Below are 19,005 nucleotides of genomic sequence, written 5' to 3'. Positions count from 1 at the left end.
TTTTTTCTTTGTATTTGGTTTTAAATATTTGACTCTGATATACATATGTTTGATGTACTCTTTATTTATTCTGCTTCGGATCCACTGAGATTCTTGGATCTATAAGTTCATATTTCTCACTAATTTGGGAAATTTGGGGCCAATATGTCTCCAAATATTTTTGTGATACATTCTATTCTCTCTTTTTGAGACTCCAATTACATGGAGATTGAACTTCTTGTATTGCTGCATAGATCATTGAGATTTTTCTCTTTTTTTCATTCATTTTTTTCTCTATTCTTCCTATTCAATAGTTTCTATTGCTCTATCTTCAAGGTAATTGACCTTTTCTTCTACCAATTCCAATCTGCTGTTGAGCAGGTTAGTAAATTTTTCATTTTAAATATTTTAATTATCAGTTCTATAAATTCTTCGTATTGTTAGTGCCATGAAGTTGATTTTGACTCCTAGCAAGCCTGTGTACAGCAGAGCAGAACCTTGCCCAGTCTTTTTGTGCCATCCTTTCACCTTCTGGCACTATATCAGACAATGCTTCACTGTTATTCATAGGTTTTCATGGCCAATTATTTTGGAAGTGGGTGGCCAGGTCCTTCCTAGTCTGTCTAGTATGGAAGCTCCACTGAAACATGTCCACCATGGATGACTGCTGGTATTTGAAATACCAGTGGCATAGCTTTCAGCATCATAGCAACACGCAGCCACCACAATATGGCAAGTACAGCAACTGACAGATGGGTGGTGTGGTTCCCTGACTGGGAAACAAACCCAGGTCATATGATGAGAGCACCAAATCTTAACCACTAGACCACCAGCATGGCTTCTATAAATTCTGTTTCTTCCTTAATACAGCTCTTATTTCTTAACTGAGGTTCCACATCTATTTGTTCATTATGAGCATATTTTTCTATAAATCTTTGAACCTATATATACTGGCTGCTTTTAAGTCCCTGACTACTAATTTGGGCTATCTTAAGGTTAATTTTTATAGACTGCTTTTCTCTTGACTATGGGTCACATTTTCCTGTTTATTCATATGTTGAGCATTTTGTAATTGTATACTGGACATCGTGGATGACAAGCTATAGAAATTCTGGATTCCTTAATCTTAGTGCACTTGCTATCTCTGAGTAGGCACAATGTCAGAAAACTTCTCCAGAGTGCAGTGGTTGGACTTGCCAAACTCATTCACATTGACCTGCTCCTACCAATACATGCAAGGATGAAGGTCACCAACTGAGTTAGGCCATTTTCTTCTGTGGGGTTCCATGGTACTCTGTGTATAGTACTAATCACACTGTATGGAAATGAGTTGCAAGTAGACTGTGAGCTACTCAAGAGCAAGGCTCAGGTCTTATTTATCTGCATCCCTACTGCCTAATCGAGTGCCTGATAGTCACAGTGGACATGCATGTCTTATTTGTTGATGTAACAAACTGAATCATTAAAAAAAAGTCAAGGATCATACAATGCTAACACAAAATTCATAAAATACTGGAATATGTGGGTCATTTCAGAAGCAAAGACTCTAATATAAGTTCAGTTCCAACTGAAGATATCAATGAATCACAACACAAGGTAAATTTAAGTGCCCATAGTAATAAACACTTAAAGAAATACATTCATGGGCTTCAATATACATTGTTTACAAAGGCAGGGAAGGAAATAGGACATTTCAGAAAGACTCTATCAGTACTGATTGAAATCAAGCTTTAACGTCTAAAACATAAAGTTTACTCATTCATCATACTTCATTTCCCGATAAGAATTAATAAATTGTGTGTGTGTATGTGTCTGTACCATATGATTTGAGTAATAGAAAGAACATCGTATTTAGGATTAACAGATTTGTAATCGATGCTCACTTATGTTTTAGCCCTACTTCTATCTCTAAAGGTGTGTATGACCTTGGGAAGCTCACTTAATCTGCCCTCAGTATATTTATCTGTAAAGTGGGGCAGTAATATTTATCTTACAGAAGCGCTGTGAAAAGCAAATAAGGTCACAAATATGAAAGACCTTTGTGAACTGTAAAGAGCTACATAAATACTAGGGATCATTATTAAGCAACATCATTCAAATAATGCTTTGTTACCACTTACCATGGCACTCATCACATCTAAAACTCCCAAATGCTATCTCTCTCCCCGCAAAAATACACATGTACATGAACATATACATATGCTCACACACACACTATCACATATGTGTACACACTTCAGCAACAACAAAACTGATTTGGGTTCTTACACGCTTTAAACATGCCTTTTTAAAAGTTATTCCCTGTGTGCCACATACTACCTGTTTGCCTTTTGACCTAATTTTATCTCTTCTCCCAGAAACATTTGTACTTATTAGAAAATGTTTTATTCTACTTATTGTTGGGATTGCTGAACTATTTTCTCCTCTAATCCATTATATGTTGCAAGTAGGGAATATGGAAAGATATCAAGTGAAACTGGTCTTTCTCCAGAGAAGCTACAAAGTCAACACTGTGAAAATCATATTTCAGAAGTTTTAAGATATATAATAGTGTGTTTCATAATTTTTTCTAAAAGCTAACTTTTAAAATATCTCAACTCTTGTTTTTATGTGTCAAGCTCTCAAGCAACCATTTTTAAGCTTGTTTTTGTTCTGGTTACAGCTAAAACATATTAAGCCAATATTAATCCAGTTTCATTCAAAAGAAAGATTTCTTTCTAGCTCAGTTTTAAGTGACTAATTAACATAAATTTATAAATGTCGATTGAGTTAATGGAGCAAGTGAGAATTGCTTCTAGGCAATCCAGCAATGGGGAAAACTAATTTCAAGTATGCTCCCAGGATTGTCACCTCTACTCAGTTATTTTCTGTGTTACTCTACTTTAGGTGAAGGAAATCTATACGGCAGACAAAGAAAATATGACAGGGTATATCTATCCAAAAACGATCCCTGGAAATCCTTGGACAAGACCTTATACTTAATATTTGTTGACGCATTCATCTATCCAAAGATATATGAAGCTCATACTATTTGCCAGGCTAATACTCAACATAGCAATGGGCATTGAGCAATGAATAAAATACCTACCTTCCTAGCACTTCTAGCTTTTTCAGGCTCTATGTCTTTACTTCTCATTCCTTTGAGTGCCCTCCCTCAGCCCTCTCAGACTTCAATTGACCCAATGCTACAAAAAGTTAATTAAATATCATCTCTCTATGAATTCCTTTCTGACCTTCTAAATAGATTTGACCAGTTCTCTTTTTTGTACAAGACCCCTGACCCCAAACAACAATCTCATGTACGTGCCTATAGCAAGTTTTTGTTCTTTTTGCTCTTTGTCTGTCTTCGCCATTGGACTGTGAATCACGTGAAATAGAGTCCCTGCATTACTCATTATTGTAACTGTGGTGCTAGTCAACTGCTTGACACATAGTGCTTGAGAAATATACATAGATTGAATAAATAAATGATATTATGGGTATTCTTCTGATGAATAAAATAGCTGAACTAGAAGCAGTAAAAGAAGAGAGGTATTTGCAGTGTGCAAGGGAAGAAAGATGAAGGAGCATGGGTAGGGTGTGATTTTGGAGAATGATGACGCTGATGATAATAACAAAAACAATGAATATAATGAAGATAGCGCCTACATGAGCCAGCAATCTAGGTATTATGAATAGTTTATAGAAGGCAGCAATAAGGTGATTCCCGGTTCCTGAGGATCTGTGACCTCATAGGCCTACCCCCTTTAGTACTGTTTGTTGCACTTCTCTTGAAGGAGCTCTTTCCTCCATCAAGTCTAAAGTCACACAAAGTATGAAAACAACTAATGCTAGTGGGGAATTCACCCATCAATGAAGTGTAAGGGTGAAGGGCAGGAAAGATGTTTAAACGCTTAGGGAATGGTGAGGGAAGGGATGGGAGAAGGCAAAAAAGCTCTCAACAAAGACCATATTTGCCTTCTGACATCCATCCACCATCCATTCATTATCCCTTAACCTCCCATCTAAGAAACACTCATATCTTCCATTTCCCCAACTTAATAAAAAATAACAGTGCCCACATGGGCAAAAATGGACAGGTAAAGAGTGCTCCTCTAAGAGAGTTTAAGGAAATTGTGGAAGCAAATGATCTATAAAAGAAGGAAGTTGGACCTGTGTCATATTTCTGCTTGGATTTGAGGGAAGAAATACTTATATTGGAGAAAATCTTTAAGAATACGACGGAAAAGGTACATTCATACTTGTGCTCAAAATTTAACGAATAATTTCCAAAAAGTTTCAAAAACCCTCTGAAGCCCATCCAAGCACCCCTTAAGGAACTATGAATCTCAGATTGAGACACCTCCTCTGGAGGGATATCAGGTGCTTGTTATCAGGGAGACACTGACATCAGTTATGATGTCACCCAACTGTGACAGCCTGCCACAAGGGACGACACTTCACAAAGAACCCTCAGCCCTCAGCCGTTGACCTCCTCACATAGAATTACAGGTCACCTAGAAGATGCATCAGTACTATTTCTATGGTTCAGAACAGAAAAATAAAACTGGAAAGTAAAGGATAGGAACTGACCTGGAGATGGAATAACAACAGGTGCCAGAAGCATGTGAAAAAAATGTGTTTCCATATCTGTGTCTCTTAGTATCTTCCAGCTCTGTCTCAGAGTAGAGATAAACTCTGGAGGAAAGATTCACAAAACAAAAATTCCGACAACCTTCCTCATTGAGGATGTGTCATGGTTATCCTTACTTTGATATAGATAAGTACAAGGAGAAGTATGAAATTCACACTGTTTACTGAGAGAAGGAAATTTAATGGCATTTGCTTTAGACTCTGGAATCAGTACAGCCAATACCTAAGACAACTACTTCAATGCCTCGGCAGCTACTACATATAAATTAAAAATCTAAAAAGCTCCCATAGGTTGAAAACAGAAGAGTCTTTAAGAAAACTGCATCTGGATAAAAGTGCAGTTACAGAGAAAAACCACGAATATGTTTTCTCCTTGCTTAGACTCTAAGAAACAGAGAGTTTTGCCTTGATTGCACAGAAGGAAGAAATACACATAGAAATGAATACTATTTAAGGAGCTAAAATGGCTGGATAATGGAAGAAGTGACCCTTTTTTTGCTGAAGCTGTTCATTTTTCAGTCAGCAAGAATTTAGGAAAACCTTTCTGAAATGACTATTACAGGGCAAGTGTTTTAACTCCTGAGAGTGAAAGCCATCCTCAAGCTGTCTCGGCAGCTTATTTTCCTAAGTCCCCTTCCACATATGTTTCAACTGCCTCCTCACCACATCTCCTTAGCAGACTAGGTCAAGGATTTGACTGTCTCAGGGGAACCAGGTAAAGTGGGGACCAGAAGAGGTTTCAAAACCAAAATCCTTAGGCACAGAAACAACTAGTCTTAATCTGGCTTGGAATGATTCTTATATCTGGTAACAAAATTCACTAGAACAGAAACCTTGCTTTCTGCCTTGTCCCTAGAGCTTGAAAAGGAAAAGCATTTCTACTGTTTGACATTATTCTTGACAGACATTGTATTTGATGAACATGTGTATTGTGGTGTGTTTGTGAGTAGACACACATTACACTGGGCTAAAGGTCTCATGACAAAATGATTCAATCTGTTAAGAAATGCTTTTGCCCATAGCTCTGTGTATGGCATCCTTGACCTCCTTGTTCCTTAGACTATAAACAACAGGGTTCAGCAGGGGAGTAATGATAGTGTAAGTCACAGAGAGAAGAAGGTCTTTTTCTATTGAGTTTTCTGATTTGGGCTTCAGGTAGGCAATGGAGGCACAGCCATAGTGGACAATGACCACAGTAAGGTGGGAGGCACAGGTGGCAAAGGTCTTCTTCCGGCCCTTGGCAGAGGTGATCTTAAGGATAGAGGAGATAATGAGGATGTAGGAGATGGAGATGAGGCCCGCAGGCACAAGAATCACAAATGAACTTACACCATAATTGATTATCTCATTGATAGTGGTATCAATGCAAGAAAGTTTCATGACTGGGTAAATGTCACAGAAGAAGTGGTTCACCACTGTGCCACAGAAGGGCAAATTAAACATGGCTGTCACATGGAGAACTGCCATAACCAGACCAGTGCCAAAGGACCCACATACCAACTGAGCACTCATTCTTTTGCTCATGATGACTGTGTACCTCAGGGGCTTGCAGATGGCCACGTAGCGGTCATAGCCCATGACTGTAAGCAAGAAGCAATTATTAGCAGCCAAGATGGCAAAAAAGAACATCTGGGTTGCACAGCCTGCCAAAGAGATGGGCTGGTTATGGAAAATGAGACTGGAAAGCATTCGTGGGACAATGACCAGGGTGTACACTGTCTCTGAACTAGCCAGCATGCTCAGGAAGAAGTACATGGGAGTGTGGAGATGATGGTCGATGCAGATGATAGCCACAATGATGATGTTACCAGCCAGTGTTAAAATGTAGATAGTTAGGAAAACCACAAAGAGGGTTATCTGGTGCTTTCCAAAGATGGAGAATCCCAGGAAGACGAATTCTGTAACTCCTGTGAAGTTTTTTCTCTGCATTCTGCTATATCAGTGTCTGAAAGCAATAAAGGGAGTCATAAAGGGGAAACACCATCAGCAATTGGACTGTATAACAAGGGACAATGATAGCTGAACTGAGTGAACCCAATTCCCTCTTTTATGATCAGCAAGCTCATGCTTAGGGGCCTTGCATATGAAGAGAGAAAATGACTTATGTCTCTTTGGGGCTTATACATGTGAACATTATCACTATGGAGCAAACTATTTCCCATGCATGGAGAATACTTCTGAGCAAATGCTCACCTCACGCATGTCATACTGATATTAGGAAGAGGAAGAGGGCAGCAAGGAGAAAGTCAGGCTCTATGCCGCAATCAGTAATGATATCCACCACTTAAAACAAACTCTGTTCCCAAGGGGGAATACTAGTAAAGTGTGTGTCAAGAAAACCATAAAGATAAGAGTTTCGGGGGAAATGATATAGCAGAATGAAGGAGTCAGGAAGGACAAACTTTGAGAAGTGGTCACTGGATTTGGTGACAGGATCACCAAAGACTTTTATACAGTATCTCAGTTTAGTTATGAATCTAGAAACCTAATTTCAAAGAGATAACATGGTCTAAACTTATCATACTCTCAAAGCAGAACAACTACAGAACAACTTCTGCCGTGATCATTCCACTGAATTTGTTCACACAAGTCTCACCAAGGAATCTTCTTGCTGACTCCAGTAGTCCTTTTAAGAATTGCAGTCAGGAAGAGAGAACTGTGGTTGAGAAAACATTACTTAGTTTCCACTGAAATAGGAAAGCGTTAGGACAATTCCAGGAATGGATAAGGGAATGTAAGTGCCAGAGTTGAGAGAGGAGGAGGAAGAATTCTACTAGCTACTCAGAGTTGAACTAGCTTATCAATTTTTAAAAATCTGGTGAATGCAGAATTTGATATAATTATGAGAAACAGAGCACACTGGTCCCCTCTGTCAAAGGGTGAGAACACACAATCTGCATGGAGAGCATACAGCTGATTGATTCCGTGGTTCTTTATACTGGCTATTAATTGTTCTCCCTCTTTTCATCTTCAGAATTACTGAAATCAGCTTCCTCTCTCATCCCCCATAATCCCTGAAAGTTGGCTTTATCATGTTCACTCCCATGGAACTGTTCTCTCAAATGTCACCAAAGTCTCCATTGCTAAAACTGTTAGACTTTACTTTTTCCTCTTTTTTGTGTCCGTCTCTGATTCATTTGACACTTGTGAAAACCCTGCCTCCTAAAAACATTTTTTGACATTGGTTTCCATAACACTACACTATTTTTCTCTCTTTTCAGCACTCATTTAGTTACCTTCCATGAAGCTGTTCATTCCACCTACATTGTAATTGTAAATACTGTTCTCTGGTCAATCCTTGGCCCTTGCTTTTTTCTCTCCACACTCTGCTCAATTTTTTCAGTTATAATTTCAAGGTTGATTGCTCTCAAATCTCTATTTCTATCACCAGTCTTTTCTCCAAGTCTATGATGTACCTCCCTTTGGACTTTTCTACTTGTGGGTCTTACATAGTAAATTTTATATTTTCAAAAGCAAACTAAACGTCTACCCTTCTTATATTTGAAAAAAGCTCTCCATATCAACTTTTCTGTCTTCCTCAGTGACCTCATCATTACTCCAGTCAATTGGGGTCAGCATTTTGTAGCCACATGTACTTTTACTCACATTCAGTAAAATTTTTCCTTAAAGTATGTCTCATGTCTGGATGCACAATGACTAACATAAGATTAGTGTACCAAATCCTATAACCAGGATAATAAAACATATCCCCATTCTAAAATTTTTATGGAAATGCAAAGAACTAAGAATGCCAAAGCAATTTTGAGAAAGAACAAAGTTAAAGGACTTATACTACTTCATTTTAAGACTACAATAATCAAGGTAGCATGGTATTGATGTAAGGATAGACATATAGCTCAATGGAACAAAACAGAGTCCAAAAATGATCCGCACATATATGGTCAATTGATTTTTGATAAAGTGTTAAGGTATCTCAATGACAGTATTTTCAACAAATGTTGCTGGAGAAACTGGACATCTATACGGAAAAAAATAAACTGCAACCTTATCTCATACCATACACAAAAAATAATTCAAAATGAACCAAAGACATAAAAGCTAAAACTAAAGATGAAACAAAATGTGACAAAATCTTCACAACCTTGAGAATTCTTAGATACAAAACAAAAAGCATAAACCATAAAAGGATAAAATCACAAATTGAACTTCATCAAAAGTAAAGCTTTCACTCTTCAAAAGACATTGTTAGAAAAATGAATGAAAAGAAAAGTCACAGACTGGGAGAAAATATTCACACTATATATATCTAAATACAATACATACATCTAAACTTGTATTCAGAATACATAAGGAATTCTTTTTTTTTATTTTTTTGAGGATTGGCACCTGAGCTAACAAGTATTGCCAATCTTCTTTTAAAAATTTTTTTTTTATTCTTCTCCCCAAAGCTCCCCAGTACATAGTTGTATATTCTAGTTGTGAGTGCCTCTGGCTGTGCTATGTGGGACGCTGCCTCAGCATGGCCTGATGAGCATGCCACGTCTGTGGCCAGGATCCGAACCGGCGAAAGTCTGGGCCGCTGAAGCGGAATAGGAGAACTTAACCACTCAGCCACAGGGCCAGCCCCAGGAATTCTAGCAACTCAATACTGAGACACGCTTTTTAAATTGGCAACAATTTGAACAGACAAATCACAAAAGAAGAAATAAAAATGGTCAATAAGCACATGAAAGGATGCTCGACATCATAACATCATTAACCATCAGAGAAATGTAATATAAATCCATGAGATACCACTATGCACCCACTCAAATGGCTAAAATTAAAAATTTGACATCTAACATTGGCAAGGAAGTGAAGGAATTGGAACTCTTAAATATTGATGGTGGTAATGAAAACTTGTATAACCCATTTGGAAAACAGCTTGGCAGATGTTTAGAAAGGTAAATATACTTAACCTATGACTCAATATTTTTTCCTAAGTATTTACACAAGAGAAATGAAAATATGTGTCCACACAGAGACATGTATATGAATATTCCCAGCAGTTTTTTTCCTAAAAACCAAAAACTGGAAAAAACTCAAATATTTATGGTGTATCCATACAATGAAATATTGCTCAACAATAAAAGGAACAAAGTACTAATGCAAACTGCAACATGGCTGAGTTTTTAAAAACATTATACTGAATCAAAGAAGTTAGACGCAAAAGAGTGCATACAGTATGATTCTCTTCATATGAAACTCTAGAAAATACAAATTTAATCTATACTGTAGGTCTAGATCAGTGGTTGCTAGAATTGTTGGGAATAAAAGCAAAAGAACACAGGGAACTTTGTGGGATGAAGGAAATGTTTTGACTGTGGTGGTGGTTACACAGGTGGATAAATTTGTCAAAACTGCAAAATGCTTACTTAAAATTGATGTAGTTTGTTATATTATTTATATTGCATTGTATTGTATGGTATGGTATCATATTGTATTATAGTGTATTGTACAACATTATGTAACATGTTATAACTTACCAAAGTTAATTTTAAAAAGATTCTCATTTGGCCACAAATAAGATTCTATTCCTATGAATCTGTCACTGTTAGACCCGTAATTCTTTAGGTGGGCTCATGATGATGTAAGAATCATGGGACTTGGCTGGGACTTGGGAAACCTGGAAGCTGATCCGGAATCTGTCAATGTTAAAACATGTTGTCTTGAACAAACCACTTAAAATTATCCTTGGGATGGCTCTGTGATAAGAAGCCAACTAAGAATTTTTTAAAAAGTCAACAAAGAAAAAACACAGTGTGAAACAATGAAAGATCCGAGAGTCAGAAATGTATGTGTCAATTCTCCTCTTGGGAAAATAAGAACATTGGAACAGACTACTATAGTGAAGAGTTAGTGGAACAAATGTCTTAGTCATGAAGATTATATTCCAAATAAAAGAGAAAATAAAGTTTGAAGACGCAAAGAGAATTGCACTTATAAAGAAAAAAACTATTACAGAATTTATTGATACTTACAAGGAATCATATGTCTGTTATTTAAATTTGAGCAAAACTGTTAGAGAAAGGGAAATAATGTAAAATCTGCAAGTTAGGCCAGTCTCCTGAAAATTGATATTACATTTAAATTACACTTGCAAAAAGCAAACAAACAAAATCCTATGGCCTCTTCTCTAGAAGCATTGAAACACAAATTCTAAGATGCCAGGGATGGATAAAGTGACCGCCTTAAAAATCAGTGATTACTTAGATATCTGAAAATATAGATATCTGAAGAAACCAGAGGAAGAAAAACACCTGATCATAGGATAATGGGAAAGAATCTGCAAGGCTGTGATTTTAGGACATGAGACCAATTGGAATATCTTTGTGGTTTCCCATCCCAGAACTACAGATTCTGGCTCAAGATGGATGCAAGAGCAAGTGAGACTAGAGCCTGCTAAGCTAAGAAGGACATATATGTGTCCCCAACACCACTCAAATCTAGTTTGATAGCATCTACAAAAAACAAACAAACAAAAAACCTAGTGCTTTTTCAAGGATACATAATCTTAGAATCACTTACATCTCTTGAGATAGCACTATAGCTTAGAGAAAGAGCGGCACATGACATGCACACTGGCCCCCTGGCTCTGAAAGCTATGCCCAAACAAAGAGGAGGAACTGCCTCTATACACTCAGAGATCAAGAGGGGAATCTCCAAGGAAAAGCCACATTGACTAGCTTTGCTCTCCTGGGTCTCTTTTTCTCAAATCTTCCTGACTATCTCAAGGGAACCAAGAGAGTCAGACTCCAGACAAGTGTCAAGGGATCTTATTAAAAATTGGACTTTTTAATTTTTCCAGTTGGTTGATGCTTTGTGATTTCTGGAGCAATCCTCCCAGATGTTTCTCTTTCCCTTAGCCTTGACTTTATTGAGGGGATGTCATGGACATGTGTGTATGGTGCAAGAATTGTTGTCTTTAGAAGCTGGGGGATTAGTCTCTGTAGTATTTCGAAGATAGAGGGCACCTATGTAAGTAGAATTGAGTATTTCCCAAGAACACTCATTTCAGCAGGATAGATTTTCTTAGTAAATGGTAGCCTGAGTATTAGTGGTTAATAGTTCCTTCTGGGAAACTTACCAATGTGTATGTCATATTCCTGGCATATAGAGTTCCCTCTTTGCCCAGTTCCAACTCCCCTTGACTGGCAAGTCCCTTTCCCCTGACTATCCCTCAAGATTCTTCTGAGTCTGTATCAAATGATGTGTTAATTTTTCCATTTGATCTATGCTTGTTTTTCTCTTTCCTACGTGAAAGTTATGGAATGGTGTAAAGATTGAATGTACTTTTACTTCCTCCTTATGCTATAAGACCATTCCATCAGCCTAGGATTGTGCACTTTTGATTTAATACAAACATACCGGGATTATCATCAAGTAGTCATATCAACCATGGTGCCGGTTTCCATCCAGTACTGTTAAATGTCTTTAAACCTCCATAGCATTTCAATGTAAGTCAGAAGAAGGAATTCTTGAGTAGCCTCCAACTCCTGTTCTGCCCTAGGTTTAAAATCCAGTAACCTTTTGATTCGGTCTTTTCCTGAGTTCATAGTGACCTTTGATATCTTGCACATTCGTAAATTCTTTAGTTAATCCTCAGTTATCTTCAAGATCTCTGAATTTCTCCTATTCTAGGCTTCTCTCAGTTCTATCTGACAGAGGCAATGCCATAAGTGATTCCCAGTCTTCCAACATTTCTTTGACATTTTTATTTTTATAAGAGCTCAAACTTACAGAAAAGTTGCAAGTATAATACAAGGAACTCCTATATACCCTTTTCCTAGGTTCACCCATTGTTTATATTTTGATCCATTTACCACATCATCTCTAAGTCTAAATTGTTGAGAGTAAGTTGGAGACATCATGCCCCTTTACTCTTAAATACTTTAGTGTTTCATAAGAAAAAGGAAATTCTATTATATAGCACAATAAAATTACAAAAACACTGAGTCTAGGACCAGTGTCTCTCACCTAAACACTTACTAACAGAAAATAGAAATTAAGACCCGGAATTCAGTTTTCCACATCACAATTCCAGTGCTTTCCCTTCTGCAATGGAAAGTACCCTATTCCTTCTCTGATTTCTCCTGACCCTGCTGATGCTTTCCCCCCAGGACCCTAAGAAAGAATGACTTATTCCAGAAAAGAAAGAGCAGGAAGAGTTAGAATCCCCCTTGCCTTACCTCTGCTCATCTCTCCTTTATCCACCTGATCAAGAGCATTACTTTCCAAAGAGGCCAGTCTCTTCAGAATAACGGATTACCCAATATGCATGTCCATCTAGAAAATCTGCAAATGCTCAGCCTTAATTTTTTCTATGATGGAAATAATTTCTCTGACTTACCCCTTGACCATGGCTCATCTATCTTCAGGCAAGACTGAGTGCCACTTTTTCTCTTCAAATTCTTACTTTGTTTTCCCCTCAAACTTACAGAAAAGTTGAAAGTGCAGTATGAAGAACATTTATCTTGAACTATTAGAGAGTAAGTTGTTGACATGGGGCTCATTGCTTTCAAATACTTTAGTATCCCCTACGAACAAAGACATTCATCTACCTAACCACAAAGTGATCATCAAAATCAGGAAATTAACATTGATTCACTCCTATCATCTAATCCTCAGATCTCATTCAATATTTTGCCAGGTGTCCCAATCATGTCCTTAATAATAAAATAATCCAGATCAGAATCAAGCTCTGCATTTACTAGTATGTTTTGTTAATCTCCTTTAATCTAGAATAGTTCCTCAGTCTTTCCTTGGCTTTCATAACCTGGATATTTCCAAAAACTACAGGCCAGATATTTTATTGAGTGTCCCTAAAGTTTAGTTTTTCTAACATTTTCTCATGATAAGACTCAGGTTATGAATCTTTGGCAAGACAGAAGTGATGCTATGTTCTTTCGCTGCATGCTATCAAGAGGCATATGATTCTGAATTATCCCGTTTCTATTGATGTTCAGGTGGACTGGTTGATTAAGGTGATATAAATCAAGATTGTCTATTTTCAAGTCACTACTCTTGTCTTTTAAATTAGTAAATATTTTCCAGGGAGGTGGTTTGAAATTTTTAATTATTTATTTATATCATTTTAGATTCATTGTTTACTATTTTATTCAATGGGTTATAATTACTTTCATTATTTATATAGATTCTCAAATTACTCCCAATTTGGTCAGTGAGACCCTCTTCATTCTGGCTTTGGTGTCCTTTTGACAGGTCTCAATTATTCCTTAATCATTCCCTTCCTTTCTGGCACAAAAAAATGTAGTTTAGGGGCCAGCCCCATTGCCCGAGTGGTTAAGGTCGCACACTCTGCTTTGGTGGCTCAGAGTTTCACCTGTTCAGATCCTGGGTGCAGACATGGTACCACTCATCAAGCCATGCTGAGGCTACGTCCCACAAAGCACAACCATAAGGACCTACAACTAGAATATACAACTATCTACTGGGGGGCTTTGGGGAGAAGAAGAAGAAGAAAAAAAGATTGGCAAGTGATATTAGCTTAGGTGCCAATCTTTAAAAAAATAATAAAAATGTAGTTCAGGCTCATCTTGTATTTTCCCTGATCCAGACCTGGAATTAGCCATTTCTCCAAGGATCCCTTGTTCCTTTTAGTGAAATATGGTATCTAGAAGGCAAAGTTTGGGTCCACTTGCAGGCATTCTTATTGGAAACAGCTTGAGAACACACACACACCCCTACACATACACACACACACGTTGAAAACCACTAGTTCACAGCAATGCCTCTAATTCCAATCAAATACCACAGGGAATATTCAAGTTTTCTCCATTTCCATATCTGTAACTCTCTTTTCCAACAGTGAGAAATCAGGTGCCCATTAACCTTAATATATTTTCTTATTTTATCAGTTCTCATTGTATGTAACCAACCTCCCTTCCCACCACTGACGCTCCCCTGCATAGATGTTCTCCTCACCCTGCTCCAGCTCCCAGTCCCTGGACTGACTCCCGCTCCCTGTACCAGGCCACTCCTCTGCTTTCTTCATTTGCTCTGGGTCACCACAGCTCCCCAGTTATTTCTTCCTCCAAGTGTGAGTGCCTTCCTTGCTTGGTCCCATGGATTTAATTGTAATTCTTTCAGTAAGGAAAGGGAAAAAGAGGAAAAGGAAGGACCTTATTTGTTCAGGGCACTTTTCATAAACTACACTGGTAATTTTTTGATTTACAATGAAAAATAAGTATCAAGCACCTGCTATGGTCTCTGAACTCTAAGAATCTTTAATCCAAGGGAATAGTATAGCAAAGTGCTTGACTCAGTATTTTCCCTTCTTTTTCCTTAACTGTCTCTTCACTTTTAAAAAATTCTACACATATTTAAAATTACTGCTTGTTTAATTCAACAAATATTTCCTGGGTCCCTACTAAATGTGAGGCAAAGTGCTAGGTGATGGATGGGATCTGGAGAAAAGAAGGATAAAATACTTTAAGAATCTTTCCATTTGTAAGGGTGTTTAGATGAATATACAAATATCTATAATATGAGACAGGATATTGTAACATCGTAAAATGTCGTAACAATAACAACAAATGATTTTTAGTTACTTACTATGTGAAAAACACTGTGCTAAATACTTTAGTGTGTATTTACTAACCACTAAAGCCCCATGAATGTGGGCAGTTACATTACATGAGAAATCACAGGTTCAAAAAGTTTGAATGCTTAAGTTTCCACATTTAGAAAATGAGAGAGCTGGATTTGCAATTCACATTTGCCTTATTCCAAAATCTTTGCACTTCATCACTGTGGCATTCAGAAGATGGAAACATTCCGTCTTATCAGGAGAGACCTCATGAAGCAGTTGGCATATGCTTTTTAAGAACCACTAGAGTTTTGAGAAGCAGAGATACATCTGAAAGCTACTTCAGTTACAGAGAAGAGACTGAATCAGAGTTTTAAAGGAGAGACTCAGGGCATGTATCCACAAGTGCAAGAGTTTGAGTGCACGATGAGATTTGTTGCAGAAAGTAAGACAAGAGCAGTAGATTGGGAAAGAGTTGTAAATGGCTTTAGATCCCAGGGTAATAAGTCTGCATCTCATCCAAGATGTAAAAGGCAACCTAAACCCAACTTCAACTCTGAACCTCACTCAGGCTGTCAGAGGAATGACAATGTACAGAACTGTTCCCAGGAAGTGGCGATAAGGGTCTGAGCAGCTCTGAGGATTGGAACAGGAGAAAAAAGATTCTGAATTACAGTTTCTGAATCAGGAGAACCTGTCCCAGAAGGCTGGGAGGTAAGATGAAATAAAAGGGAGGAAGTGCTGGCAGAAACAAAAAAGGGGAGTGTTCAGGAGGAGAGTAATCACAATAAGGTATAGAGCAGTTTAATAGGATTAAAAGTGGAAGAAATGAAATAATAAATATCTGTGTTTAAGGAATTTTATTTTGAAATCTAGAGAAAAGAGTAGAGTTGACTTACTATAACTCTAATACACGATTTTTTAAGTACAAGGGAGATGGAGGTCACTAGATATAAGTCCATCAAAAAAGTCACTTTCTTATCTGCAAAACCTGCATACTGCATGGCACACAATAGGTGTTCACAAAAATTGCGCATAGTAAACGCATGCCAGAATGGATGTTAAGGCAGTATCACCACAGACGGATATTGAACCTCGCCTTGAGTAGATGGAGTCAGAAGAGAACAAAACTGTCAGTTAGATACTGACATCTCTGAGGATAGTGAATGAGGGCCTGGGAGATCAAGTCACGATAAGAAAGGGGCAAAGAGAAGGGACAGATGAGAGATGTGTCAGGACAATTCAGAAAACAGAGGCAGTGACTGTCATTTTTCTGAATCTTCTAACAAGGTGATGGCATGTCATTGTTGAATTGATGGGGGAGGGAGTAGATTTTCAGGGTTTACAACAAAAAGCAGAAATCCACAATGTCCTACAAACAGAAGACTACTGCACAGAACTATAAAAGGAAGAGAAAACCTTGCACCCACAGCCCACAAGAGGCCCAAGCTTAGGGAGACTCTCCACATGGCTCAGGAGCTTTCAGCAGAGCACAGGGCCATCAGACAGAGAGGCGCCTAGAAAGTGGAGTGAGGACCTCCTGACTTGGCCTCTCCTCTCATCCATAATACTACAGCTCCACAACCACACTTTTCCCAGCACCAGAATCTGGGTCATAGGGTTGGAGCTCTGGCTTCCCTTGTATCTAATAAATAACTCCCATTGATTTCCCAGCCCAGGGCCCCAACCTTCCTTCCTGATCTGTAGTTCTGATTGTCGGCACCAGGTAGCAGGCCTACAAAATTGCTCACACATTATTGGTGCTCTCTATCCCCCACTCTTACTCATAGGCATATAAATCCTGAATAGCTTGAGGTCTAACAATGTGAATCTCTATGCAAGTGAGTCAGAAGCTGGATAAATAACCACTGTGCGATCTGTACCCTCATCCTGGTCACTGCTGCTGAGAACATGGACAAGCTGTAGCATTGGGTCTCTGTCCTCACCAGTCTCCCAGAAGCCTTTGTTCAGACAAGCTGGAAGGTCAAGGGTATATGTGTATGTGTGGTAGGGGAGGTGGAGATGGGATAGACCATGGAAAGGAAAGACAAGAAGCTGCTGAATACAAGGTTGAATTTGTGACTTTTCCTGTTCATATTTTAGGTGAAGATTATTTTATTCCTTTCTTTCCTTCACAGACATTAGTGGGAAGGTGTTTATTTTTCCTAAAGGATCTAGTAATGCTCATGCGAACTTGATCACAGCTGGAGAAACCTCTGCAGAACTTCACTGTGTGCCTTTGTGCTTACACTGACCTCTCCATGCCCACAGCCTCTTCTACAGCATCCATGCCAAGAGCAATGAGATGATCATTTTTAAGCCCAGAATTGGAGAGACAACGTTATCATTGAGGGTGACAAGATTTTCTCCAAGGTCTACGAAGAGTTCCCCACCCTGGTGCATAGCTGTGCCAATTAGCAGTCCTTCTCAGGCTTTGCCGAGCTTTGGGTCAATGCTAAGCCTTTGGTGACAAGAGGGCTGAGGTGGGGTTACTCTGTGGAGCTCATCCCAAGACTGTACTGGGGCAGGAGCAGCATTCCTATGGAGGAAGATTTGATAAGAGCCAGTCCTTGTGGAAGAGATTGGGAATTTGCACATCTGGGATTCAGTGCTGTCCCCAGAAGAGATTAGTTTGTATTTCAGTGCATCTATATCAAACCCAACATCCGAACTGGCAGGCATTGAACTATGAGATGCAGGATTATGTGCTCACGAAGCTCCAGAAGTGGAGTTGAAATTCTCTCCAACCTGACAAAAACAGTGAGAAGGACAGTCACAGACAGGAAAGACCAGCTCTAAAGACAGTGAGACTTCATGCCCTAGGGCTATTGCTCGTTTCTTTGAATTTCCTATCTATTGAACTGCTTAATTTACCCTAAAAGCACAATGCTTCCTGCCATTTGTTCAGTATTTTTCACAGTCCAAAACTCCTTTCATTTGGGGGTCATAGTTTTGAGTTTTACTAATATTCAAAAAATGAGGAACAACCAGTATATATTAAAAACAAAACTTGTTTTAAGGAAAAAAAGTAAAACGTTTAACACTTGATTAGTAGGAGAAGCTTTTAGACTTTCCACTTAGTGGAGTTTATCATTTTATTCACAACTAGTTACTTCTATGGAATTTAATTGAGGGCCTGCTAAATTGGATTTCCAGCTCACAGGTAATAGAAACAGAAATGTAGAACAGGTCTGGCATTGCTCTACTCATTAAGAGCTATTGCTCCTTCTTATTCTATGGAACATTCCAGACCTGTTCTAATAAAATGCAAGCCTGACAACTAGGAGAGCAGAGCTATCTGGGGCCACATGGTCTAAGGCAAATTTTCTTTACCTCCTGTAGTCCCTGGAACATTGTAAAATAATTGGTCATCATAACATTGTCCAAAGTCATCAAGAAAATATTATGTGTTGAACAATAATCATGTTACCTTTGCTTAAAACTTTTATAAGATTGCCAGGTACCTATGATAGAAGCTAAACGTCTTGGCATGGAATACAGGATCCTGCAGGATTTGACTACCTGCATGTAAAATATTTAGCCTCCCGACTGGCATGTAATAAATAATATCTATTATGATAAATAATATTAGTATATGATACATGTATATTGCTTATAATATTACTGTTGTCATTGTCTATAGAAAACACATAGCACACTATCTACTCTTAGTTGGTGCTTAGTAAGAGTGGGTTTCAACTCTCTTAATTCCTTTCCCAAAAAGAAAAGAGCAAAAGATCCTGAACCTGAGGGAGTCTTGGATAAGCAGGGCACAGGGGCCTTGGCCCTGGTTTGTAGAGAAAGGAGTCAGCGAAGATCAGAAAGATAGAATTCAGGATGAATAC

The 19,005-nt window shown here is 38.3% G+C and overlaps 1 protein-coding gene and 1 pseudogene across 1 annotated transcript; one reads left to right on the top strand and one right to left on the bottom strand.

Moving 5' to 3' along the window:
- Positions 1-5,610: 5,610 nt before the first annotated feature.
- On the bottom strand, positions 5,611-6,540 carry OR10J5 (olfactory receptor family 10 subfamily J member 5). The gene has a single exon (NM_001391019.1). It carries the CDS (start codon positions 6,538-6,540, stop codon positions 5,611-5,613), a length of 930 nt encoding a protein of 309 aa, NP_001377948.1.
- A 10,531-nt stretch (positions 6,541-17,071) lies between these two features.
- LOC138924181 (serum amyloid P-component-like) lies at positions 17,072-17,895 on the top strand (annotated as a pseudogene).
- The last annotated feature ends 1,110 nt before the right edge of the window (positions 17,896-19,005 follow it).

This window comes from Equus caballus, chromosome 5 (genome assembly GCF_041296265.1).
Source record: "Equus caballus isolate H_3958 breed thoroughbred chromosome 5, TB-T2T, whole genome shotgun sequence".
In the NCBI taxonomy this organism is placed as follows: Eukaryota; Metazoa; Chordata; class Mammalia; order Perissodactyla; family Equidae; genus Equus; species Equus caballus.
This window is presented reverse-complemented; position numbering and strand designations above follow the sequence as displayed.

What these genes read in the sequence shown, in the direction of transcription:
- OR10J5 (NM_001391019.1), bottom strand. Translation starts at nt 6,540, where the DNA reads ATGCAGAGAAAAAACTTCACAGGAGTTACAGAATTCGTCTTCCTGGGA.